General features: G+C 50.8%; 1 protein-coding gene and 1 long non-coding RNA gene across 2 annotated transcripts; one reads left to right on the top strand and one right to left on the bottom strand.

Annotated features, from left to right (window-relative positions):
• Positions 1-16: 16 nt before the first annotated feature.
• MRFAP1 (Morf4 family associated protein 1) lies at positions 17-2847 on the bottom strand. Its single transcript, XM_019748220.3, has 3 exons — positions 2102-2847; positions 1548-1982; positions 17-1019 (listed from the first exon to the last, which is right to left on the bottom strand). The coding sequence occupies exon 2, from the start codon at positions 1942-1944 to the stop codon at positions 1561-1563; it is 384 nt and encodes a 127-aa protein (XP_019603779.2). The 5' UTR covers positions 1945-1982; positions 2102-2847; the 3' UTR covers positions 17-1019; positions 1548-1560.
• On the top strand, positions 2771-23114 carry LOC141569089 (uncharacterized). The gene is made up of 3 exons (XR_012492492.2): positions 2771-2910; positions 13016-13587; positions 18789-23114. It is a non-coding gene; the product is annotated as an uncharacterized LOC141569089 (long non-coding RNA).
• Positions 23115-27418: the final 4304 nt, after the last annotated feature.

Here is a 27418-nt window from a genome sequence, read left to right as displayed (position 1 = left end):
AATAACTTTTTAGGTCTTTTGTCTTTTCAAGCAAATGAATACTTTATTAACACGGTAATTTTTTTTAAACACACGGTAGGGTTTTGACCTCAAATATTTGTCAGGTCTGCTACTCAAATGAACTTATAGCTGGACAACTTATGAACCTTGAAGACACCTAGTCCCTGTCCACTTTAGGGTCCAATGCAGGCCGTCCTTGCTTTCCTTCCCCAGCCCCGCAAGGGCTTTTGCAAATGTTTCTTTCATTTTATACCAAGAATCCCCTGAAATGCATCCAGGTATTATGTCCACTTGTGCAGAATACCAAGATCTCATCCCCTGTATCAGGTTCCATGTCAAATAAAGCTGAGTTAGGTTGTCCAAACAAACTGACCAGACACGTTACATCAGATAGTGTGCCACATAAAATTCAATTTTGAACAAAATACACTTCTCCTCCTTTGGTCTCACACAGAAATTCAAGTCCCAAAATACAGACAATACCACTTGCCACCCCTTCTTTTGATGCATCAGTCATAGCCAGATCAGCTCCATTCATATTCCCGGATGAAGTCTGGTCCCTTCTTCAGCTTCTTTAGCAGGAGTCATCTTCTAGAAGTAAAGCAGCTCCTTCAGCGCCTCCAGAGCTGGAGAACTCCAACTCCGAGTCTCATGTGTCACACATAGACCCAAAGTTCCAGGGAGCTATCAGATCACACAAGAAAGAGCAAAACACCTCAAAATTTAGAAATAACCAAAGCCCAGGAACAAATGTGACTGCTGTAAGAGCTTACAATCTAGGCCCTAATTCTTGCACGTCAGAGAATTTCCCAAATAAAAGTGACTTCCCCAAACAAAAACATTTAACAGTCAAAACTCACATTGAGGTCATCAACCACAGACCACAGCAGAAACGTAGTGTAAATGAGGACAGAATACAGACAGAGGAAAAAAAGAGAAAACAAAAGGCTCTCTGGTTTCAGCTTCTCCAGGGTGTCAGCCAATCTCCATCAGTGGACCAGAATCCATTGGCTGCAAACCTAAGGTGCAATTGCGAGAAACTCATCGTTAAGGGGTTACTCCTGGGGGGGAAGGGAACCCAAGACCCTCACAAATGTAACCACCCGTGCAGGACGTCACCTTTTCTGGAGGCCATCTGACTCATTCCAGTCTTTGGCAAGATCTGGAATTGAAAATGCTCTATTTCTATCCCTCTGAAAATGCTCTCTTTCTATGTATGCCCCCTTGCTCCACGGCACATATTATGATTTCGTTCTTTTAGCGACTTTCAGGTTTGTCACACTACAATTACTCCCATGGCCCGTGACCGTGGGTTTTAACCAAACACACACTATGCCCAAAACAGGACTATTTTGCCTAATTACCAGCGTAAAACAATAAACAAACGGTATCTGCTAAGCCCTTTAAAGTCAAGACCGGGCCTGCCTTTCTTCTCATCCGCCCAACGCCCATCTCGTGTGGGCCATTGTCATTAACGCGACCCCCTCGAAGACGAGCCAAGCGTGAGGCAACTGGCAGGGCTGCCTCCGCCCCCGCCCCGGCCTTACCGGCGCCCCGCGCTCAGGACGCCTCGCTCTTCTCTATCCGCCGCACCAGCTCCACCAGCATCTCTGTCATCTTGGCGACCTCCTTGGCCTTCTCCTCGGCCTTCTCGCACCTTTTGGTCACGCTGCCCTCCACGTCGTCGTTCGGGTTCTGCAGATGGTTCAGGGCGCTCTGCTCCGAGGCCTCCACCTGCGTCTTGATCTGGATGAGCATATTGTCCATCTCCCACAGCTTGCTCCTGCTCCGCATGTGCGCCCGCCCGCGCTCCCGGGTCAGCGCCGCGATGTCCTCGCGCATCTCGTGGATGACCGGCAGCAGAAACTGCTCGAAGTCCTCCTCGGGCTCCAGCACTTCCACTTCCTCCGGTTCCGCCAGCTCCACGATGTCCAAGGGCCGCATCTTCCGCCGCTACTCGGGAACCGCAGTACCGACGCCCGCTGCAGAGACAAAATGGAGACTCCCTATGCTTATTAACAGAGCTCCAGAATATTCTTTAAAACTTTTACCCTTTTTTAAACTTTTCGCCTCGGAAAAGCCACGGAGCGAGGCAACTTACGAGCAGAGACGAGGCAAACAAAATGGAGTCCCCGCCGTTAACCAGCTCCCTGCCTGTTGCGGCCCCTTTCACGACACGGCTGTGCCTCTTTACGGTCACGCCGCTGGTAGAACGAGGTGCGGGCGCGCGCACGTAAACGGAGAGGCCGCCGGCTTCACCGCGGCCGCGCGCACGTAAACGGGGACGCCGCCAGCTTCACCGCGGCCGCGCGCACGTAAACGGAGACGCCGCCAGCTTCACGCGACCGCGCGCGCGCACACGAGCCCGAGCCCGAGCACGTAACTCGCCCGCATTCTGTTTGCTCCTCGCCCCTGCCAGCCCCTCTGCTTCCCTGGCTTTGGGGTGACCTTTTGTGGTGCACCTGCCTCACAGAGGGCTTCTCGAGCGCGGAATTTACATAGTTTTAAGATGTAAACGCGATCTTCTTACACAAACGAGGAAGGTGCTGCGTAATAATGTACTCAAAGGCGGTGACGTCCCCGGGCTAAGCCTAACAGCCCTCTTCTCTCCTACGGCCACCAGACCCCTCTCGGCCGTGTCATTGTCGTTCTTGCAGCCGTGTAATTGTTCTTGTTTGGATTGCAGTCAGAACTGAGTGTCTTGTCACCGGGCCAAGCCCCCCGCCCCCACTCCCGGGTAAAGGCCTGGTCTCATGCATCCTGAGGCCCCAGCAGACCCCGAAGCTCCGTGGAAAACGGCGTTGTTGACTCCTTCACACCTGTTACCAAAATCAGGGGGGCTCCGTGTGTTTGTGGCCGTGCGGTGGCGGGTGTCTTATCTAGGGCCCGAGCAGAGCTTGGCACAGATTGGTAAGTTTGCTTTAACATTCACGCAACACAAACTTGTAAGGACAGATAAGTTAATTTCCTGTCCTAGTCTGTTGACCCAGTCACAAAGCAGCAAGAAAAATGTCAAGAATCCAGCGTGCGCAAGTGCCATAGGTTTGGTTTCTGTTTTCCAGTCAAAGGGACACAAGTCCTACTTTTGAAGATGGCAGAGTTAAGAACGACGAGAAACAAAAGTCACGAAATTCTCGGTGAACCTTTTCTCACATTTAAATTCTCTGCGTTTTTCAGTTGCTGTGATATAAAACACCGATTCACACTTTCATTGTAGTGTATTCTCATTCTGAACATTACCCAAAACAACGGTAAACCTTAAAATTGATGGTGTCTTAGATTTGACAAAACCCCATATTGTTTCACAGTTTTAATGTAAGTTTGCTGCTTGCTCATTATCTAACTTTCTTATATAGTAGCTGATCCTGTACCTTCCTCTAGAACAGAATGTTTTTGACTGTAGTGATTTTGTCCTCTAGGGCGTATATGGCATTTTTAACTGGAGACATTTTTAACTGTCACAGCTTGAGAGGGAGGGAGGAGGGAGGGAGGGCTGCTCCTGGCATGTATGCAGTGGGGAGAGGCCAGGAATGCTCCTACCATTGCCTGGCTAATTTTGGCTAATTTTGATAGTCTTCTGTTTCTTGGTGTGTTTTTTTCCATATTTCATAAAGAGCCATTTTATATTCTATATTTGATAATTTCTGTATCTGTTACTTTTCGTTTCTTCTGACTGACTCATATGTGGTGCTTTGTTTCCGTGTGTGTGTGTGTGTGTGTGTGTGTGTGTGTGTGTGTAATATTTGGCTTTAATTCTGGGGAATCGTAACAAGCTTGGCTGAGAAAGCTTCTCCAGTGGGGATTTGTGGTTGATCTTGGTTGAGAGCAATTTCATCATTACAGATTTGCAGAATTCTGTTTTCAAGTTTGTATTTATATTTGTATCAGTTTTTCCACCTACATCCAGAATACACCACCTGGATTCCTTTTGGTACCTTTGCACTGGTTGGAAGGTTTCTTAGCTTTTTTTTTGGTTTTCCCCCATTCTTCCGCCTCCGCCAACCCCCACTCCAGTTCAAGCTGTTGTCTAGTTGTGTAGGACAAGCTCCCGGGCCCATGCTGGTATTATGAGCCTTGCACTCCCCAGTCAGCCGGCCAGTTGCTATGGGCTCCTGGTGACACACAGTAGCCCAAAACCTGTGTGTGTGTGTGTGTGTGTGTGTGTGTGTGTGTGTGTGTGCTCACGCTGTTGTTGTTCACAATCTTAGCTGTAGAGGGCGCAGCTCACTGGCCCATGTGGGAATCGAACTGGCGGTCTTCAGCGTTAGGAGCACAGCGCTCCAACCACCTGAGCCATCAGGCCAGCCCAGGCTGGGAGGTTTTTAAAGTCAGATTTGGTTCACCCCCTCCAGGACCTCGTCTCCTATCCCTGTGTTTCTGCTATTGGTAGCTCTGATTTGACGTTTTCTCACGTACCTGGTTTCAGTATTCAGTTCCCTCCTGGACGCCTTTGAGGATTTCTCCTGCGTTCTGCAAGCTCAGCAGTGTGTTTAAAGGAAAGTTTGTTGTGATCTACTGGATGCCGCCAGTGGGCGGGGCAGAAGAGTGTTTCCTAATGTCTTATACACCATACCCCCCCCCCCCCCCCCCCGAAGCGTAGGGCTTCCGTCCAGGCTCCCTTGGCAGCTCTTGCATCCCATCTCACTGCTAGGCTGAGAAGTCACAAGGACAGCAGGACTTTTAGGAGACTGGGACTTCTCCCCTTCCAGGGCATTGAAGGGGAGGGCACGCGGGGACCCTAAGGTGTTGGCAGTGTGAGGACCTGGAGACCAGCAAGTCCAGCCTGACCCCCTTTTAAGTGGAAACCCAGCAGGGTTGGGCGAGTGAAGCAAGTGGGATGGAGGCTCACGCCTTTTCTTCCCCCTCTTGATAAAGCATCTGGCATATTTGACACCAAGAGGGGGTCATTTTTCAATACCTCTCCTCTCTATGACAAATGATCTGAAGTAATAAATGTGACATAAAACTATCCGTGGTATCATAGGCATTTCATATTTCAATACAGATGCGGACATTGCTTCAATTGCCTCCTCTTTTGCTTAAAATTTTTCTTTGTTGGGCTCCATGGGATGTCTTTAGGGGTGCCCCCCCCCCACATTTCTTAATGAAATTCAGAATAATTATGGACCAGTTGCTGGTTTCCCACCACAAAGGGCTTCAAGTTCCTCCAAGTTCCCAAAGGACAAACAAGCACAACTATGCGTTCAGTCGCTTTGGTAGCTCCCTAACAGTTTCATCTTTGCTCTCGTGATTCGTGAAATAATGTGAAATACACGTAGCAGTCTCTGCCCCGGTTCCTGACACAGGGCTCCTGAATCCCTTGGAATTGCCTGGGTGATGGCAGTGCCTTTTGTTCTAATGAGGTGACTCTGGCTGGCTCTTTGATGGAGCTGGTGTCATGCGGGAGACCCTGCTCGCTGCTCCATTTGTCGTGCAGGGCGTCCGGTGGGGTCTCTGCTCCCGCTCCCCATACAAGAACGCAGGATATGGTGAGGCCAAAAAGGAACACCCACGGAGCCATAGGTAGGGGAGTCATACCACTATATTCTCTCGGGCGGCACTATACTCTCACTGGAGGCTGGATCCACACTGTCCGCAAACCGCCATCCACGCTCGCCAGCCCAGCCGCCATCTTCTTGCTAGCCCCATTCTTTCTCTCTCCTCTTTCCTAGCATAGCCACAGCAGTTATATTAGTGGCCAATGGCTCACTGGTTACAGCTGACGGCCAACTAGCCACAGCTGATGGCCATGCAATCACAGTTGGCCATTTACTACCTGAGCCAGCACCTGTCTATGTGAGGCCGAGAGCCTGGAAACTACTCTCTGGGGCTCCGCCCCCACACTCCACCCCTACAGGCTCTCGCCTCACAATCTACGCGACAAGCGTCTTCCGCGAGGGGACCTGTGCGAGGAGCCTGGGGGTGAATGCAATATCCTGGACACAGCCAGGCTCTCTGGGCACAGCCAGGGTTTCTCAGGGCACCACCAGTGCTTCTGGGCACGGCCAGACTTCCTGGACTTCTTAGGGTACCACCTGTCTTCCCGGACACAGCCAGGGTTTCTCAGGGCACCACCAGTACTCCTGGGCACAGCCAGACTTCCTGGACTTCTTAGGGTACCACCTGTCTTCCCGGACACAGCCAGGGTTTCTCAGGGCACCACCAGTACTCCTGGGCACTGCCAGACTTCCTGGACTTCTTAGGGTACCACCTGTCTTCCCGGACACAGCCAGGGTTTCTCAGGGCACCACCAGTACTCCTGGGCACTGCCAGACTTCCTGGACTTCTTAGGGTACCACCTGTCTTCCCGGACACAGCCAGGGTTTCTCAGGGCACCACCAGTGCTTCTGGGCACTGCCAGACTTCCTGGACTTCTTAGGGTACCACTAGTTTCCCCGGTCACAGCTAGGGTTTCTCAGGGCACCACCAGTACTCCTGGGCACAGCCAGACTTCCTGGACTTCTTAGGGTACCACTAGTTTCCCCGGGCACAGCTAGGATTTCTCAGGGCACTGCCACTTTCTCTGGGAACAGCCACACTTCCTGGACACAGCCAGGGCTTCTCAGGGCACCACCACTCTCTGTGGGCACAGCCACACTTCCTGGACACAGCCAGGGCTTCTCAGGGCACCGCCACTCTCTGTGGGCACAGCCACACTTCCTGGACACAGCCAGGGCTCTCAGGGCACCGCCACTCTCTCTGGGAACAGCCCGACTTCCTGGGCACAGCCAGGGTATCTTCAGGGCTCAGCCAGACCTCTCAGCGCACTGCCACTCTCTCTGTGCCTCTCAGGGTACCCTGCTGGAACAACAGCGGCTCACAATCAAGGTGCTTACATATTCTCAATGGCGGCCAGTCAAGAGACAAAAGCAAATATCCCCCAGTTCCACTAACAACAGTTCCCAAACAAACAGTCAAGCGGTCCATTAAATTAGGGATGGAAGGCAATTCCCCATAGTCCATAGTCATTCGCCAGGGCTGTCCTGGGGGTGAGGGACGACCGTGACCTCACCCTCATCTCCCACGGAGGACTCAGCAAGCGTTAACTCCTGGGACTACAAGTCCTGCATTCGGGCTGCCTGAGCAGGAACTTCCCCGGCTCACAGGGCCGCAACGACCTTCGCTTTCTCCGGCCTGTGCTGGTTGGGGAACCGTCCACATCTTTCCACCTCTCCACGGGGCTCCATCTCTCCAGCAGCTGCATGGCTTTTCCTGTGTTGGTGGGAGAACCGTCCACATCTTTCCACCTCTCCACGGGGCTCCATCTCTCCAGCAGCTGCATGGATTTTCCTGTGCTGGTGGGAGAACCGTCCACGTCCTCCCACCCCTCCACGGGGGTCCAGCTCTCCAGCAGCTGCTCCTCCTGGTCTTCCTCAGACTGGGTGTTCACACGCACAAACTGCTCCACCGTCCTTTGGAGAGCTTTGGCCGGCACCGTACCCTGCTCGCTGCGCCATTTGTCATGCGGGAGACCCTGCTCGCTGCTCCATTTGTCATGCAGGGCGTCCGGTGGGGTCTCTGCTCCCGCTCCCCATACAAGAACGCAGGATATGGTGAGGCCAAAAAGGAACACCCACGGAGCCATAGGTAGGGGAGTCATACCACTATATTCTCTCGGGCGGCACTATACTCTCACTGGAGGCTGGATCCACACTGTCCGCAAACCGCCATCCACGCTCGCCAGCCCAGCCGCCATCTTCTTGCTAGCCCCCATTCTTTCTCTCTCCTCTTTCCTAGCATAGCCACAGCAGTTATATTAGTGGCCAATGGCTCACTGGTTACAGCTGACGGCCAACTAGCCACAGCTGATGGCCATGCAATCACAGTTGGCCATTTACTACCTGAGCCAGCACCTGTCTATGTGAGGCCGAGAGCCTGGAAACTACTCTCTGGGGCTCCGCCCCCACAGCTGGTCACCAGAAAGATCAAGCCATGATTAGAAGCTTGGAATTTTCAGTTCCACCCTGCATTCTGCAGAGAGGGGAGATGGGCTGGAAATGGAGTTCATGATCAATTATACCTACGTGATGAAGCTTTCATAAAAATCCCAGTAGTATGGAGTTCGGAGAGCTTCTGGGTTGGTGAACCCACTACATATTGGGAGGGTTGGCCCTCCCCAACTCCACGGGAACAGAAGCTCCTGGGCTCGGGACTCTTGTTTCTCTTTATTGGGTGTTTCATTTGTAGCCTTTATTATGTCCTTTATAATAAACCAGGAAACATCAGTGTTTCCCTGAGTTTGTGAGGCATTCTAGTGAATGATGAGGAGGGTGTCATGGGAACTCTGACTTATAGGCAGTCGTCAGAAGTCGGGTGACAACCTGGGACTTTCAATTGGTGTCTGAAGTGGGGGCAGTCTTATGGAAATGACCCCTACACTTGTGGGATCTGATGCTAATTCTACGTAGATAGTGTCAAAATTGAGTGAATCATGGACACCAGCTGGTGTCATGGAGAAATGTTTGATGCATTAAAAACACACACGTGTCAGAAGTGAAGTGACATATAGTGTGAATAGTAGCGTGAAAGTAAAGGCAAACCACAAGAGTGAGTTTATCTTTTCAGATTAGCCTGATTTAATATTTTATACAACTAAGTGTCCAATAGTAAGTAAATTTTAACAAAACTGAAAACGCTGCAAAAGGTGCCATTTATGCAACTAGTAAATTACACCACTAATATAACCTATTATTTTCTTGATTAGTTTATTAGTTTTAAAGCAATTAGCAATTAAAAATACATTTCAAAGATATTCAAATTAAATATGTAGTGCACTAGCTAAAATTTACACTTACCAAACAAAAATATCTCACTGTGTTTTAAATTATAAACATAAATTGAAAGTCCAAATGGTCACATAGAATGGCAGGATGAAAGTACGTGAGGTTTAGTTTCTTCATCTTTACAGTAACTATGCTGTCATTGTTTATTTTGCTAAATGCAGAAATCACAGTACAACAGGGCTTGAAGGTGTGAACTGTGCCCAAAGCCAGTGTGAATACCTCTGAATTCTTATGAACTTACTCTCAGAGGCTGCACAGAGCTGAGTCCTTGCGTATCAGGGACATCTCTACAATCGAAAGTCTCTGACTTAACTTCTGTGTAGAGTAAATGTTCACTAAAGGAAAAAAAAAAATCATTAGAATGAGCTACTATTAAGCTTACAGATGGTATCAGTCCCCTGTGGCTGCTGTAACAAAGTATCACAACCGTAGTGGCTTAAAACAACTCACCTTCATTGCATTACAGGTCTGGAGGTCAGACATCTAAATCAAGAAGTGAGCATGGCCGGGTCCTCCTGGAGGCCTCGGGAGAATCTCTTTCCTGGCCTTTCTTAGCTTCTAGAGATTGCCCACATTCTTTGGCTCCTGGCCCCTTCCTCACACCACTCCAACCTCTTGCTTCCATTGTCCCATCTCCATCTCCTTTTCTGACTCAGATCCTCCAGCCCACTTCTTAGACGGACCCTTGTGGTTACATGGCCCCATCTGGATAACCCAGGATAACCTCCCTGTCTCAGGATCCTTAGTGCAATCTCATCTGCAAAGTCCCTGTGGGCACGTAAAACGACATTTATGGGTTTAGGGAATTAGAACTTGGGTATCTTTGGGGGCGGGCCATTATTCAGCCCACCCCACATATACAGAGAGTGCCAAAAAAAGGTATACACATTTTAAGAAAGGAAAAAAACGGTATTAAAATGGTAACAATATATACAGGTAACAAAAGATGAATACAAGTCATGTGTATGTGTATACCTTTTTTGGCATCCCCGGTATTCTCGACGGTAACTGCAGCACGTGTACTTTGAGGGAGGAGCATTTCATCCCTGAGGTTGTTTCGAATGGCCTAAGCAGACAGACTCAGTTGGGTTTTGGTTTTATTGTTTTTAAATTCCCTATAGACATCACACCCCTTACTACCTGCCTCCTGCTGCCTTGCCCGGGGTCCACCACACCCCCCCTCCCATTCACCCACCCCGGTGCCCCCGGAAGATCTATAACTTTGTTATTTTTCTCTCTGTCCAAATTAACCAATTCCAAGTGCAGCTCTGCAAGCCAGTTTTGACAACCTTGGGCAGCCTCAGGGCTTTGTTAGCATAAAACCAGGCAGTTTCAGCTGGGTGAAGAAACAGGAACTTGTTTTTCCCCAAGCTGGAAACTGGAGAACAGTTTGTCTTGGACCAGTGAAGTTGTTGTGTTCAAAACTCAAAAACCTAATGGCTTAGAACCCTAATCATCACGTGTCACAATTGTGTGGTTCAGGAATTTTGGCCCGGCTCACTGGTTGCTTCTGTTTCCTGTAGCCTCCTTGCCTGGACTCACTCAGTCCATTGTCCTGCTGGCTGGGAGGGGCCGGGGGGCCCCAAAAGGTCTCCCTCACAAGCCTGGGGTCTTAGCTGGGGTGTTTGGAATGACCTTGGTGAGGATGCTCTCTGCTGCCGTTGGATGGACGTGATGGATGTGATGGGCAATGCAGCGTTCACACACGCAGACCCAGGGCGAAGCCCCGAGGCTGGAAGGCGACCTCTGTCAGGGGAGGGCAGGGGCAAGACGGAACAAAGAGGGCTGGCCGGTCCGGGCCTGTAATTAAAGACTTTATGAAGGGAAACTTACAGAGGTGGCCCATCTCGGGTGGCTGCGAGACAAAGTGGGTGTGCTCCGAGCAGTGACGCTAGAGAATTCCTTAGAACAGGGCGGGGGGGGGGGGGGGGGGGGCCTGGGGTGCGACTCACCCCGATAAGGGAGAATGCCTAACGTGCTTGCCTGGGGCAGGGCAACGGATCCAGCCCGTTGTGGGGTAGAGGGCGCAGGTCCGTCAGCGTTCTGGGGAAACAATCTCTGTTCTCCACTTGCAGTCTGTGGCTGAGGAGCCACTTCTTGGCTGAAACTAGTTTATACCATGGAGAGGAAGAATGGCTTTTGGCAGAGAGCTAACCATCTGCCACAACCCCAACCCCCCCCCCCCCCCGCCCCCTTCCCCCCCCCTTGTTTAAGCCACTTGGAGTTAGTTCCGCACAGGCTGGGTTATGGAAAAGGAGCTGTGAGAGGTTAGGTGAGAATTTGGACTTGTTTTTTTCTTTTTTCACTTTTACATTTATATTTTTCACATTTTTATATATTTTTCACATTTTTAATATTTTCTGTGAAAGTTATATGTAATCTATATTTATGGAGGGAATATATTATATGTGATATATAGGAAGTATGTAATATTATATGTAATACATATAATTATAATAATATACAATTTTAAAGGAAATACACATGCAACCATCAACCAGGTCAGGAACTAAAACCATGCAAACACCCTCAGAAATTCTGCTTTCTCACTTCTTAATCCAGTCCCGCCTCTCTCGCCTAGAGGTAACCGCTTTTGTAACTTTTGGTTACCTATTTACTTGCTTTTCTTTATTGTTTTTATTAGCTATGAATGAAATCATAAGCAATATGATCTAGTTTCTCCCCAATTTTAGAATTTTATATAAATGGAATTATAATTATTCCTTTGTATCTTGCTTCCTTTCTCAATATTTTATACATGCACACACACACACACACACACACACACATAGTGCCAAAAAAATGAATACACATTTTAAGAAAGGAAAATACTGTATTAATTGTAATACTCAATATATACCAGTAACAAAAGATGAATACAAGTCACGTTTGACGTCTACAATTACAAGAGGTGCTCAACGTGGTTCCCATCAGCGTCCAGACACTTCTGATGACGGCGAACTACTGCTTGAGCATAGATAACATCTCTTAAAATGTGTATACAAAAAAAAAGTGTATATTTTTTTGGCACCCATATATATATATCACCTGTGTTGATGCAGGTACAGGTAGATAGTTCACAGTTCATTCATTCTGATTGCTCCATGGCAGGGGTTCTCAAATGTGAGCTTGCATCAGAATTAACTGGAAGTCTTGTTCAAACACATTGCTGGGCCCACCCCTAAGTATCTGATTTATTTGGTCTAGGGTAGGGCCTGATCATTTGTATTTCTACCAGCTTCCCAAGTGATTCTGGTACGACTGGTCTCGGGGCCAAACTTTGAGACCCACTGTACTGTTTATCCTTGATGCTGTTGGTTCCTGACAATTTGTAGCTGTCAGGAACAATGCCGCAACTTGCTTAAGAAGTGATCATAATCTGTTAGTCCCACGAGCTCCTGCCAAAACAGGTCTTGGGCATTCTTTGGAAATCTTCTCTGGGGTTTCCCAAAACACTTTGGTGCCTGGAAAGCTCTACACAGATCTACACACACAGAGATGCAAACTGTGCTATCTAGGGTTGCAGTGAGTTGAATTGTGTCCCCCTAAAGATATGCTGAAGTTCTAATTTCCAGTGCCTGTGAATGGGACTTTCTCTGGAAGTAGGATCTTTGAGGAAGGAATCAGTTAAGATGAGGTCCAGCTGCAGTAGGGTGGGGCCTTAATCCCACATGACTGGTGTCCTTCCAAGAAGAGACACAGAGGCAAGATGGCTCTGTGAAGATGGAGGCAGACATGGGAGTGAGGCAGCCATAAGTCAGGAAGGCCTAGAATTGCTGGGAGCCGCGAGAAGCTGGAATTGGTGAGGAAGGACCCTCCCTGTGAGCCTTCAGAGCGGGCCCGGCCCTGCTGGCACCTTGATTTGGGACTTCTGGCCTCTGGAACTGGGGGTCAAGACGTTTCTGTTGTTTTAAGCCAGGCTGAGGATCAGGCTTCTGGAGAGCAGACACTGGGAGCTGTGGAAAGTCGGAAGCAGGAGGATGCGGGGCCCCATCCTGCCAAGTCATCCTTACTGGGTGCAGCCCCAGGCACTTTGCTCATCACTGCAAGTGTGAGCCTCAGGCCTGTCCTCATTCTGAAGGACAGAGAACCCTGATGGCAGAAAGTCTCGATGGGAAACGGTGCAGGCGTGCCCATCTTGCAAACTCCCACACATCCACAAAGAACGAGCAGGCTGTTCCCTTCTCTAGGTCACCCACAGTGTGTCACGCTTTACGCTTTTCCCCCTGCAGCCATGGCCCTGTTCAAGAAGAGGTCCCACGCTGGAGTAACCATGCCTGACGCAAAGGTTGAATGCTCTGTGGGAGCTGCCAGCACCCCGCGTTTTCTTATGGTGCTTGCATTCACGAGCATCTGTGGGGCAAACGCTTTTTCGAGTGGGGAAAACGCATGTGGCACCGGCTTTCCTTCTGGACCATTGGCTACTTGCACCAAAGTAACAGAACCTAGAGACTAAAGGAGCCTCTTCATGCTCGGCATACCAGAGTCTGTTCCTGGAGACAACTGTTCTTATGCTGTAGCCTGTCCCCGTGGTGAAATGCCACCCCCTAGTGAAGGAACGCTGAGCCTCTGTGGTTGTCACAGGAGCTCCCAGGCTCTTTGCTAACCCCGGACTCCTGGCCTCCAAACTGAGATAACACACGTCTTGTTGAAGCCCCCCAGCTGTGGTATCTTGTATGGCAGCGAAAGCAGACTACGGTTCAGTCCTGGAGGACTTCACTCCAGGAGACAATGCCGCCCACGGCGGGGATGGCCCTTGGAGTTGGAGTGTGTCGGCCGCGCCATGCGAAGAAGAGGTCTGGACGTGAGTGTCCCTAGGGGAGTGGGAACACAGACACAGACACTTAGGGTGTGGAGCGATGACCAGGGAGCCACAGCAGCAGCTCTCAGCTGAGACAGAAGAAAGAGGGGCTCATCTGAGAAGGATGGGCTGGCGGAAGGTGTGGGTTTGTGCAGACACAACACAAATCACCCCCCACCCCACCACATGCAACACCAATGCAGAGTAATTTGCTTAACAAATATTCTGTAGCACCTACTAGGTGGCAGGGCTTGGTCTAGACACTGGGGTAATACACCAATCAAAGAGACAAAATCCCTGCTCTTGGGGGCCCATATTCTAGCTGGGGGTGGGGCAGGCAAAAACAAAACAAAACAGACAACAATGGCAACTATGATGGAGGAAAATCATCAGAGCAGGACATAGGGGGACAGGATGTCTGCTGCATTTCAGATAAAGGCTGGGTGGGGGTGTGTGCACAGAAATCATGGGTGTGCTGCTAGGCCCCCCCCCCCAAAGGCCTCCCACAGGGGCTCAGAGACTGCATGCTTTCCCTAGAGAGCGGGGGATTGCTGAGTGTGCCCAGGGTCTTCTTCCAACCCCCTTCCCAAATCAACTAACGGGGGATGTGAAAGGCCAGAAGGGTTGTCCTGACAGTGTCCCTGTGGGGAAAGTGGAGGTTTGGAGATGAGGGTGCCCTCTCCCAAGAGAAGGCCCTCTAGGTAGAGGGAACAGCATGAGCAAAGGCTCAGAGGCAGGAAACAGCAAGAGCGTGGGAAGGAAGGGTAGCTGGTGAGGGCTGGGGGGCACGGGAGGGAGACGAGGCCAGGGCTGGAGCCTGTTGGGCAGGGAGGATGCAGGGAGGGGAACTCAGTGCTGTCCAATGATGGGGAGAGGAGGAGCTCTGGGAATTAAGGGAGGGGATACTCAGAGGAAGCTTGGAGAGAGGAGACCCTGGAGCCAGGCCTGAGGCCTCGAAGGACCAGGGACAGTTGTTCCCTGGAAGGAAACCGCCTGTGCAAAGGCCTGAGGTGGGAGCCACCCTGTGTACAGACCCACCACCAGGGCAGCTTTGGGTGGGGGAGCTTTCCTTCTCTTTGGATAACAGCTGTGTTGTGATAATTCACACACTGTACAATTCACCCATTTAAATTGTACGCATCTGTGGTTTTCAGTATTCTCACAGAGTTGTGCAAGCACCACCACAGTCCATTTTAGAACGTTTCCATCACCTCAAAGAGAAGCCGCATACTCCCCATTCTCTACCGCCCCAGTGCCCTTACAGGTCTAAACTACCTTCTGTCTCTATGGAGTCGCCCAATTAGGACATGTCATGAAATGGAAACAGCACATGCGGTCCTTTTGTCACTGGCTTCTTTCACCTAGCACCCGTTTCCACGGTCTGTTCATGTTGCACATTTGAGGGGGACTTCATTCCCGTCTCACGGCTCAGTAATATTCCCCGGCTCAGAAACCCCAGCTTTACTTCTCTGGTCGATAGCTGATGGGCGTTAGGGTTAGTTCCACTTTTTAGCTCTGAGGAGTAATGCTCTATGGCCGTGCATGTACACGTTTTTTGCATGGACACACTTTTCCTTCCCCTTGGGTTGATTTCTAGGAGTGGAATTACTAGGTCATAGGCTAAATCTATCCTATGGTTTAACCAGGTGAGGAACGGCCAGACTGTCTCCTAGGGTGGCCGCACCTTTTCCCACCAGCAGTGTGTATGAGTCCACATCTTCCCCAGCACTTGTCAGTGTCTTTCTTTCCAGTTACAGCTATCCTCAGGGGTGTGAAGGGGTATTCCCTGCTGGTTTTGATTTGCATTTCCCTCCTGACTAAGATGTTGGGCGTCTTGTCATGTGCCTGCTGACCACCTGTGTGTCTTCTCTGGTGAAACGTTTGTGTAGATCCTTTGCCAATTTTAAAATTGGGTTGTCTTTTTATGTTTCAGTTTATTTTTCAGTTGTCTTTTTATTTTTCAGTAAGAGTTCTTTATATTTTCTAGATAAAAATCCCGTCGGGTATATGATTTGCAAACTTCCCCTTCTGTGGGTGACGTTTCCCTTGCTTGACGGCACTGGGGGAGCGGTTATGAAAGGAAGCGCGGGTGGGGAGCCTGGCGCCAGATGGGAAAGGCGGGGGTGCCAGGCTAAGGAAAGGATTATTTTCTCTTCCCTCCTCTTCGAAGGGGCTCTTCTCCGAGCCTCGTCTTCCGGCGTTGCTGCCACCATCATCTCACAGAAAGTGTAAAGTGGGTGTAGAGGCATCACTCCCCGTCAGCGGCCTGGCAGGAGCACAGCCTGTTGCTAACACATCACTGCGTTTTCTCAGACCACAGACTCCCAATCCAAATACTACGGCTCTGAGCCCCTTCCCACCTTCCCCTGCTCTTTCCTATCCTTCCCCTGCCCCTTCCTAACACCTGAATCCTAATTAACGGAGTGAGCTGAGAAGGTGGCGGTGGAAGTGAATCTGAGTCCTGGCTTGTGCACTTCCCAGACACGCGCGCGTGCGTCAGCGGTGAAATGGCTTTATAATCCCTGCCCGTGGGGTCACAAGGATTTGACGGGTGGGGAGGGGGAGTGCGTGAAGGCTCTGGCATGGGACAGCTGGGCAGCGCAGCGTCAGCAGGACAAAAATCCATCCTGTTCTGATGGGGGTACCTGGGGAAAGGAGCAGGGTCGGCCCCTGGTGGCCGCCTGGGTGACCCCGCCCCGCCTCTGCGGGACGTTCCCTCGGTGGCAGAGTGCGCGCCCTCTGCTGGTACTCTCGGGCCTGTCTGCAGCCTCGGCCCCTCCTCCGTGACGCTTTCAGGGACAGGGAAGGAATCTGACGCTGTTTGGCGCTGGCTGGGTGGGGTCTAAAGGGCTTTTATCTGAACCACGTGCAGGAGTTTCGTGAGTGGCCTGGTGACTTAGGCTCTGCAGAGGACCTTTTTCTTTACTCCTGGTTCGCGGCGGGTAACTGCGCAGAGGGGCTTGTTAGCCTGGTTCCAGCTCGAGGCGATAATGCCCGGGAGACATTATCCACGACAATAATACTGTTTTCTCTTCCCGGTGTCTGCAGCCAGAGTAACCGAACAGTCCACGTGACCCAGGACTTCCTGGGCTGCCATGTCAATGGTGGTTTGAGTTATGGCCGCATTTCTGATAACCACATGTTTCTGCCCGAACATAGGCAAAGCCAGCGTGGGAAGCTGTGGATGTGGAGATCACAGAGGGCAAGCTCATGACCGAGGTCCGGCAGCGCTTCCGCAGGTGTGGCTGGCCTCCCTCTGGGCTGTGCTCTGCACACAGTAGGTGCACATGTGCAGGTGAATGAGGCCCCATCTTTGCTCCAGGTGCCCAGCTCCTGCGCCTGTGCTTGGCACGCGGTCGTTGCATGATGAGAGTTTGATGGAGAAATGAGTCGCTCCAGTCTCTGCATCCCGGCTTTGTCTGCATGTGGCATGTCACGGTGCTGGGATCTAAGTCAGAGCTCGGACAGGAACGGACTGTGCCAACCGCTTACACACTGGAGGTCCTGCACTTTCACTAACAGTGCAGACAGAAGCCGTCCGGGCCTGCATTATCAGGAAGCCAGGCTTCCCCCATTCTGCTGCCCTAGCAGGCTCTCTGGCCACCCTGGCCATGTCTGCAGGAGGGAGGGAGGCAGGGAGGGAAGGAGAAGGGAGGAGCATCCAGAAGTTTGCTTCCTGATTTGGCTTTTCCTCCAGGACGCTGAAAGCCAGGTATCACACATACGCCACCTACTCCCGCCTGGCCCAGAAGCCACAGGGCTATGACCAGGAGCTGCTCTGCCATCACTTAGAGCAGGGGTACCGGGCGGACCCCTTGCATCTGAGCCGCGAGTCCATCCTGAGGACCAGCAGCCCCTCCACTCGGACAGCAACACGTACCAGGCGCAGCGCAGGCCCTGCCGGGAGTCTTCTCAGGAGGGACCTCGCAGCGAGGTCTCTAGGTTCTGTGTGACCAGGAAGGAAAGGGAAGCTTTGTCTGAACTGAGTCCTGGGGTGTCACGGTCTCATCCCCCATGACTAATAGCCCCCACATGGTGCGTAGCCTCTGGGCACTGCAAAGTTGGCAGTTCAAACGTCTTGATGTGGGGACAAATTGCTCTAATTCAACGATCATTTGAAAGTCTGCAGGGACCTGAGGGAGCTGGGTGTGAATGGTAATAAAAGCTGACGCGGGAAGGACGGCCACATTAACCTGAAGCTGTCACACCGCAGCAACCTGCCTGCCACAGCCAGGCCGGCTGGGATACCGCCAGGGAGCGTGCAGAATCTTTGCAACTCAGGGGAGAAGTGATCATTGCGATCCAGCCTTCTTTTAAATCGGGATAATTAACTATAAATTATTCAGGATCTGGGATGCTGGTGTATGACAAATGTAAGCCCAAACTCTGCTTTCCCATGCCCGGATGCTGTGCTCTGATGGCCACCCAGCAACCCAGCTGCTGCCCTAAAATGTAATTGGCTGGTTCTGGGACCGGGTGAAGTGACACTAACTGGACCTCTGAGCTGCAGGCACGGTCTGCAATCTGGGCCAGTTCCCGTCCAGCAAACGCTGACTGAGACCCGAGGGGTGGCCAAGGCCAGCTGTTGGGATTGGCTGGTGAGGGTCAGCTGGGGTCCACCAGTCCTCCCGCAACCCCCCAGGAGATCACATGGGGCCCCTCTAGGAATCACATGGGCTCATGTATGTTACTGCCATTAGCCCTGTGATACTTTGTTGCATTCATTCATTCATTCATTCAGCAGGTGGGTCTGCACTGGCAGGGGGTAGCTCCAGAGAAAAAAGCGACAGGGAAAGATACATGGTCCTGGTCCTCCCAGGAAGGCACAGTCACTGGCCATTTCCCAGACTTAGGGTGGCCTGGGGAGACGCAGTCACCCCCACCCTCCTCATTGGCCCCATCTGCTCCTGAACACATGGATGCCGGCCTCCAGAGGGACCTGGCACATCTGTTCCATGAGGTGGGCGACGGGGCTTCTTTGTCCTTTGGCCCCGGTGCTCAGTGCCGGGCTGGCACATAGTGGGTGCTCAGAAATCACCTGTTGAAGGAAGGAATGAGGAACTGAGAATCGCGGAGGATTTGGTCTGGAAAAGAAAAGGCTGGGGTCATCTCTGTCCTCAGGGTCTGAAGGGCTGAGAGGCAGTAGGAATGAGTGGGGTGGGTTTCCAGGAGACGACAAATGAACCATGTGTTTCTTTTTGCAGAAGAATGAACTCTGCTTCCATCAGTTTTGGGATAACGGAACAAACAAGCCATGGGCAAGCCTGAACCCAAACCTAGAAGTCCATGTACTTCTGTATGCCAAGGAGAAAGCCTGAGGGGACATCTCTTAAAAGAAGCAAGTCTACCCTTGGGTCTGGGACGCGTTGTGGGGCCACATGCAAGAGCTCCCAGGCTGAGGGTCTGAAGGAGGGTGATCATGTGGCCTTGGCCTTGGGCAAGTCCAGCTCCTGGCTCCCCTCTTCCCCTCCCTCTCTGCCCGCTGCCTTCTTTTTCCTTTTGTTCCATAATACTTACTGACTTCCTATGTCTGCCAGACCTGCGCTGGGCCCCGGAGTTTATACTACAGGACACGAAGACAATACGGAAGCAAATAAGAAATGAAGTGATTTCAAGAGGTCCTGGAGACACCTAGGCAGGGTGAGAGGGTGGAGTGACGCAGCACACTGCTCGTTCCGTCCTTCCCGCTCGGGTCTATTCTCACCCTGCTAGATCAATAGTCAGCATTTACACGACTCTGTATCACTCAGTGCTTCCGGTCACTTGGTCCTAAAAACCGTGGGTCGTCCCTCCTGCTTCTCTTTCTCTCACACCACATCTAGTCTGTGGGCCAGTCCTGCTGCCTCTGCCTTCGGAACGTATCCCGGTCTGGCCGTGCTGGGTACCTCTGCTGCCAACACTGAGCCTCCGTTTCCCTTCCCGGACGTCCCAGGAGGCATCCACTACCCTCGCTGGCATCCACTTCTCCGTCCTTCCCTCGACTGTCTCTTCTCAACAGAAGGCCAGAGCGTCTCCTCTGCAGATCATCACAGCTTCCTGTCTTGCCTGGAGTGACCCTAAGGTCCTTACAATGGCCCATGAGCCCTCTCCCACCTCCCTATGATCTGCCCCACACTTGTCGGACCTCGGCACCTCCTACCTGCCTCGGCCAGTCCCCTCCAGCCAACACCTCAGCGCCTTCACAGCAGCTGTTCCGTCTCCTAGAATGCCCTTCCTCTAGACACCCACGTGGCTCTCTAAGTCACCACCATGGAGTCTCGCCCAGTCACTTTTCGTAGAAGCCCCACCCCATCAACTCCCTCCACTCCCATCACCTCTCTGCTTTGCTGTTTTGCGTAGCACTTGTCACCTTCTAACATACTGAGTGATGTGCTTATGAGGTCTGTTTATTTTTGTATATGTTTTGTTCACTCCTACCCTCCCCCCCATGCCTAGAAGAGTCCCAAGCACATAGGAGACCCTATGGATAAGTGATTAGGCCGTTTCTTATAAAGTTAGACATGCACCCACCCCATGAGCCAGCCCTGGAATTCCTAGGCATTTACCCAAGAACAGAGAACACTGATGTCCACAGAGCTTGATTCAAAATAGCCAGAACCTGCAAGCAACCCAATGCCCGCCACAGAAGACTGGATCAGCACACTGAGGTGTGTGACATGTGGGATACACAGCAACGGAAAAGCACCAAGTACTGAGAATTCTGTTTTCCGTAGTGTAAAGTACCTCCTCTCAGACCAACCCTCTCACAAAGAACAGCCACTGACTCTGGACAAAAATGTAAGGCGCCAGAAGACAATCAAAGCAGACAGATACTGGAGGGGATGGCCGCTTGTAAGAGGGGAGAGGCCCGGGAGGGCTTTTCGTATCTTGTAGCATTCAGCCTGAGGCAGGCCTCACTCTGACCCCTGTAGGACAACCAAAGCTGCGGAGGAAACCTGCCGCCTTCCTGGCTTTAAGAAGCAGGTGACAGAGTCTGGAGAAGTCTCAGCTGCTGGGAACTGGCGGGAGAATGAGGAGAAAACCAGACGTGGGGGCACCAAATCCTGGCTGAGAGCTTCACCCAGAACGCTTGCTTCCCCGAGCAGACGCCAAACAGCCTGCTCAGACCGTATTCCAGAACAGGCTGACGAATGGACCGGCTCTTCAGAAATCAAATGGCTGGCTGTTCGAGGCAGGGGCGGACAACTGACCGGAAAGGGAAGTGGGAGATCTTTCTGAGGGGACGGAAATGCCCAATATCTGATTTGCATAATGGTTCCACAGTTGTCAAAATTCGTCACATTGAACACTCAAGGTCTGTACGCGTCACTGTATGAAAGGAAAGCTCAACAAAAATGTTTTAAATTGCAACTGTTTACGTGGGCCTCTGCATTAGGATTCTGGCATTTAGATAGAAAACCAACTGCTGCCACAAACACCCCCGGAGTACAGCTCTGCCAATAGCCACACAGATCTTATTCCCATGGACACAGGACACAGGCACCAGCCGAGACCTGATGAGGCCGCTCCGAAAAGTGACGTTTGAAGGGAAATAAATGACGAAAGGGGTCAGTCACGCAATGATCTGAGGAAAACGTTCGGGCACAGGAGACGAAAAGGACAGGTGCTGAGGAACTGCTCCCGTTACCTACTGCTGGGCAACCACTCCCTGACTTCCTCTTGTGGGTCTGCAGGCTGACTGGGCTCAGCGCAGCTCTCCCCTGTGGGCATTCCTCATGAGGGCGCAGATGGCAGCTGGGGCTGAACTCATCCGAAGGCTCGATAGACCTGGACGTCCCAGATGGCTTTTTCACGTGCCTGGTGGGTGATGCTGGCTGTCAGCTGGGAGTGCAGCTGGGGGGTGGTCAACAAGAGCAGCTACACGTGATGTCTTCATGTGGCTTGGGATTCTCGCATCATGGCAGCGGGGTTCCCCCAGGCCGGTCATCTCAAGAGCGAACTCGAAAGAGCCAGACAGAAGCTTCTTATGATGCACCCTCAGAAGTCCCAGAACATCACGTCCACTGCGTTCTCCTGAGTAGGTGAGACGCTATGGCCAGCCCAGGTCCCACGACATGGAACCAGGCCCCAGCTCTTGATGTGAGGAGCAGCGTTACATGCAGGGACACTGCCGTCTCGGACACTCTCCACCATAGACAGGAAAGGGCTGGGAGACTGGAGGAAGAGGAAGGGGGCCCCCGAGGGTCCCTGGCACATAGTGAATGAGGGTGAATGACCAGGAACGAGGCTGGAGGAAGGCATGGAGAAGTCCGGCCAGGCAGGACCAGGTGGGCCATGGTAAGGAGTTGAATTTCATTCTGAACTTTTCAGGTGATTGAATTCACCGTTTTAACAGATCATGCTGGCTTTTGCATGGACTATGGATTGCAGAGAGCAAGGATGGGGGACTGGTTAAGAGGAGGCTGAATTTGTCAAGGCAAGAGAGGCCAACGACAATGAAATGGAGGACGTGAATGGATGCAGAATCTGTTCTGGAGGTACGATGGCTGAACTTACCGATGAACTGGACGTTCAATCAAACAAGAGGATCAAGGCAGACTCCTAGGTTTGGGGCCTGAGGAACTAAGATGGAAAAGACCAGTCAGGAGAGTGGAGGTGCTGGTGAAAGTGGGAGAGGGCTGGGGACGAAAATCAAGAGTTCCATTTTGGTCATGTCACGTTTGAGACGCCTGACATAGACATCTAAGACGATATCGAGTTGCAGATGGGGATAGAAGTAAAGGCGCTCAGGGACAAGGCCTGGGCCTCAGTTTCCTCAACTGTGACCCAAAGGGCTCAGCCTGGGTAACCTTGGGGACCTTCCTATCGCTGACCATGTACGTCTTGGGACATCAAGGTCTTGATGCTGTGGAGCTCTCACAGGAGAACTGAACTATGAGCTACTGAAGGCCTGGGCACATTTCATTCCTCTGAGCTCCCCTCCTATGGGGTCAACCTCTCAAGGCCACAGGCTCGTTTTAGCCGCAGAGAATCTGAAGAGTCACCGGCTTCAGGTAGGACTCTGCCCTGAGAAGTCCAAGGTCATTTTCGCCAATCTTTCCCTAAACAAAGATGGCCACTGAGTTCTGCATTCACCCAGGGGAAGAGTGGCCATAAATTATGAAACATGAAAACCATTAGTCCAGTAGCTGCCCTTGGCTGAAAACTTCAAACAGCTTGAACGGCCTTTTAACACATGAGAAAGATCACGTCACCTATCTGCTTAAAACTCTTCCCATCACACATCTGACCCACAGCCACATGGCCTGGCCCTGCCCTGGGTCCTGACACCACACTGTCCCCTGCTCAGGACCCTGGAGAGTCACCAGCATTTCTGCTCCTAGAACATGGCTAGATAATGGCTAACATGAGCCTTTGGCACTTGCTGTCCTCTCTCCCTGGAACGACACCTTCAAATATACCCCTTCTCATCCTGCAGTCTCTGTTGAAATGCCATCTATTCAGATACTCCCTGACTATCCATCACCTGCTCAAGTAGCCTTGCCCCATCACACGCTTTAATTCATCATAGCACTTGTATCGCTCAGAAATTGTCTTTGCCCATTTGTTTGTTTACTTCTCCGTTGTCTGTATCCCTGCCCCACCCACATGTACACATACGTGTTTGCTTGCAAGCATGCATACACACACACGGACATGCATGACATGTAGGCACCGTGCACACACACAGGCAAGTGCACGCACACACACACGCACACACACTCACACTCTGGAATGCAGCCCTCCTGCCTTGTTAGTAATAGTTTTGTGCCCCTCAGCCCCTAGAATGATGCCTGATACTAGGAGACCCTCAGAAAATATTTGTCAAATGGATGAATGAGACCAAGTACCTGATTTGATTTCCAGCTCTGACACTCACTAGGAAGTCCCTGAATTTAGCCTCATCTCAGTTTTTCCTCATCTGTGAAAATGGAGATGATAATAATCACGCCTATCTCATGGTGTGTGAGAGGGTTACCTGAGAAAAACACGTTAAATGCTTAGACCAGCACCTGACATGGAGTAAGTGCTTAATAAAGGTTAGTTGTTCTAGTGATGATGGTAATGGTGGTGGTGGTGGTGGTGGTGATGGTGTGATTGTGATGGTGTTGGCAATAGTGGTGATGGTGGTGATGTCATGATAGTGGTGATGGTGATGATGGTGGTGATGGTGGTGGTGATGGTGGTGATGGTGGTGATGATGATGATGATGGTGGTGATGTCATGATAGTGGTGATGGTGATGATGGTGGTGATGGTGATGGTGATGGTGGTGATGGTGGTGATGGTGATGATGATGGTGATGATGATGATGATGGTGGTGATGATGGTGGTGATGTCACGATAGTGGTGATGGTGATGCTGATGGTGGTGGTGGTGATGATGGTGATAATAGTGGTTGTGATGATGGTGATGGTGGTGATGGTGGTGATGGTGGTGATAGTGATGGTGATGGTGGTGATGGTGGTGATGGACTCCTTTAGCTTTTTCTTGTCTGGGAAGCTCTTTATCTGTCCTTCAATTTTGAATGATAGCCTTGCTGGGTAGAGTACCCTTGGTTGTAAGTCCTTGCTTTTCACCACATTGACTATTTTGTACCAATCACTTCTAGCCTGAAAAGTTTCTGTTGAGAAATCAGCTGGCAATCTTATTGGAGCTCCCTTATAAGTTACTAGTTGCCTTTCTCTTGCTGTTTTTAGGATTCTCTCTTTGTCTTTAACCTTTGCCATTTTAATTGTAATGTGTCTTGGGGTGGGCCTGTTTGGGTTCATCTTGTTTGAAACTCTCTGTGCTTCCAGTCCTTTCTCTAATCCTGATGTGACCAGCCAATGATATTAAATCAGGATGGTGAAAACTGATGAAAGAAAAGGTTGAGGATGAAGCATCACCTGGGCCCAGGGTTCTGTGCAATGACAAAAGTATGTAAAGTGTCTAAGGTGGTTCTTGACAAATGTTAAGTGCCTAATAACTGTTGGTTTCATTTTATATCAGTTCAATTCAAAAGTAAATGTGTCCTTTTATGATAAAACCCAGTGAAATCAGGTCTAATAAAACCATACTTTATAAAGTGAGGATAGGTTAAGAGAGCTCTAGGACAACAGCAAGCAGAAACACGTTTGTATCACAGGGGTAACAGGAGGAGAAGAGAGGAAGCAAGGGAGTGAGAACCTACATGAAGGAATGACTGGAAACTTTCCTAACCTGGTTTGGGGCCGGCCCGTTTTGCATCTCCGCTCCTCCTACCAATCTCAACGTGGCTTCTTTATATGCTTAGTTATAAAACTTCTGTTCAGCTGGTTCTCCAGGTTGCTTGTTCTATAATTTAGTTGTAACTATGTGGTCACGGAAGGAAGCAGTGTTTATCTGCTCTGCCATCTTGGATCTCCAATGTGAAAGTTTTAAAAGACTTGCTGTAGTTAGTATAATTTGATTACATCTTAGAGCTAGAAAATTTTCCAGAGGCCAACACCTGATTCACTCATTCTTTCACTAATTCACAAACATTTAACAAGCATCTATTGAATAAACATGTTCAATTTTGAGAACCTCAGATATTAATGAATGAATCTCGTTTCCGGAGGCTTTGTTTTTCAATTTGGTGTAACAGGCTCCAGGATGAGCTGGGGTCTGTCCAAAGAATGGGGATAGAGACGAATTTTTGCTTTCAAGGAGCTGTTGTGCAGGCATGACATGAGAAGGCTGGGTGTGTCCAGAGGAGGACCCCAGGGATGGGAAGGAGGGTGAGGAGGGAGCAAAACAAAGGCTTCCTAGGATATGAGAGGCTTGGCAGGAACTTGGGAGGAGGGCTGATAGTAACCAGCCTGAGAAGATGGTGAAGGCTATGCAGACAGACTCTTATTCGTGTGGCTCTTTATGATGGGCTGTAGAATTATGAGCGAGTGGAGGGGATAGGTGCAGGCATGGAGGTGGGCAAGGCTGGACCAGGTCACAAAGGGCCTCCTAGCCAAGCCAAGGACTTCAGCTTTCTTCTCTCGGGGATCAGACTCAGGGAAAGGTTTCACCTGGGAGAACACTAGGAAGGCTGGGAAGGGAGTATCTGGAGCGGGGAGCCTGGGGAGGGTCCTGCAAGCCCCCACTTCCTCCTAGCTTTGCTCAATTTTCTGCATTCGGGAGTACCCACTCTGCAGACACCAGGCATCCTCTCCCTTAATGAATCATCTACTGTTCAAAATAATTTAGGAAAATATTTTGCAAATCTCTGGTGAAAATAAATTAAATCAACACTAATTTTGAGCCATTCTAAAAATGTTCAAATACAGATGGGGTGTATAAACTGGGCCTCCTGTATTTAGAAAGCTGGAGTACAAAAGCAGAACCATGTTAATGAACACCAAATTAATTTCATGGAAGGAGAAAATAGCTTAGTGCCTTGTGATTTTTTTTTAATTTTCAGAAAGTACAAAACCTGGTATAATTAAGTTATTCTTTCCCTATGTACTTAAGTAGCAGGTGAAAATATTGTGCAATTCATCTTTTCAATTGTATGATATTAACAGAAATTTCATTTCATTTATTGAATGAACCACCCAACTGGGGGATTTGTTATTCTATTCGACTCAATTCAAGAAGCGTTTACTGAAGGCCCCGGAGTATCAGGTGCTGCCCAGGTATTTGCACACCTGTCCCCACTTAATCCTCACCTCTCTCCAGGCAATTAGGTTATGGCCACGGTTATGGAAGCAGAGACGGGAGATCAGACGTTACCCAAAGTCTCCGCACTGGTAAGCGACACAGCTGAGCATTTCACCCACTTTTGCCTGACTCCAGAGCCTTGATTTTTCTAGAACAGCACCTCCCTGCCCTGCATACACAGAGATGTAATGCACAGACCCGACTCTGAGGGGAGAATTTCAAGTCCTCTGAACGATTAAATTAGGGGAGTTCGGGTACCTGGCTTCTAGATTCTGCTGGAAGAATGTGGGGTGGGGGTTAGAACAGGATGAGCACCCCTCAGCTTGTAACAAAACTTGGGGTGTACATTCATTTCCTGCGGTCGCCTTAACAAAGTATCACAGATTGGGTGGCTTCAAACAATAGAAATCTATCCTTTCATAGTTCTGGGGGCTGGAAGTCTGAAATCAAGGCGCTTGTGGGCCATGCACTGCCCCTTCTCTCTAGGGGCCCCGTCAGCGGGCCTCGGGTCCTGCCTATTGACCGCCGTGGCCACCCCTGCTGCCTTGTCCTGGGGCCTGGGCAGTGCCCAGCTTCGCTGGTTAGTATGGCATTTGCTGTGCTGACTGCAGCTTGCTGTCATGGGGGTGGGCTCAAGTGTGGCAGACGTGGTCACGGCAGAGGGACCGGGCTGTGGGGTGGCTGGTCCATAGCCTTCATGCTCCCATGTCTGTACTCAAGAGAGGCTGGTAAGCGTGCCAACACACAGATGCTGCCTCAGGACTTCTGGTCCTGAGGCCACTCAGCGGGCGGCTCAACAGCTGGAGTTAGGGCCTTCGGCCAGTGGGGAGGTAGGTACCCAGCTCCTCCATCCCTCTTCCCACACTTGCTCCCCCTCTGCGGACTGCGTCCCCTGTTACACGGGCAGAATGGTCCTCCCTGCCCTCCTCCCCAGCCCCTCAGCCCCTGTCCAGTCCCTCTTCAGAGACTCTCAGTGCCCCCTTCCCCACAGCACGTCTCCAGGGCCAGGCCTGTGTAATTGCAACAGTCTCCCCTGCCATCTGCCTCTGGCCTTGCCCCCAGGGCGACCTCTGTCTACATAGCAGCCAGAGAGAGGCCTGTGGATCAAACCTGTCTGCTCATGGTTCCCCTTTGCTTCAAACCCTCACAGCATCAACGCAACACAACTCTGGCTCAAGTTAGCACTGTATGGTCAACCCCTG

This window comes from Rhinolophus sinicus, chromosome 1, assembly GCF_057876585.1.
Source record: "Rhinolophus sinicus isolate RSI-liver-muscle chromosome 1, RSI-T2T, whole genome shotgun sequence".
Taxonomy (NCBI): domain Eukaryota; kingdom Metazoa; phylum Chordata; class Mammalia; order Chiroptera; family Rhinolophidae; genus Rhinolophus; species Rhinolophus sinicus.
Note: the sequence above shows the minus strand (reverse complement) of the source record. Positions and strands in the feature narration are given on the sequence as shown.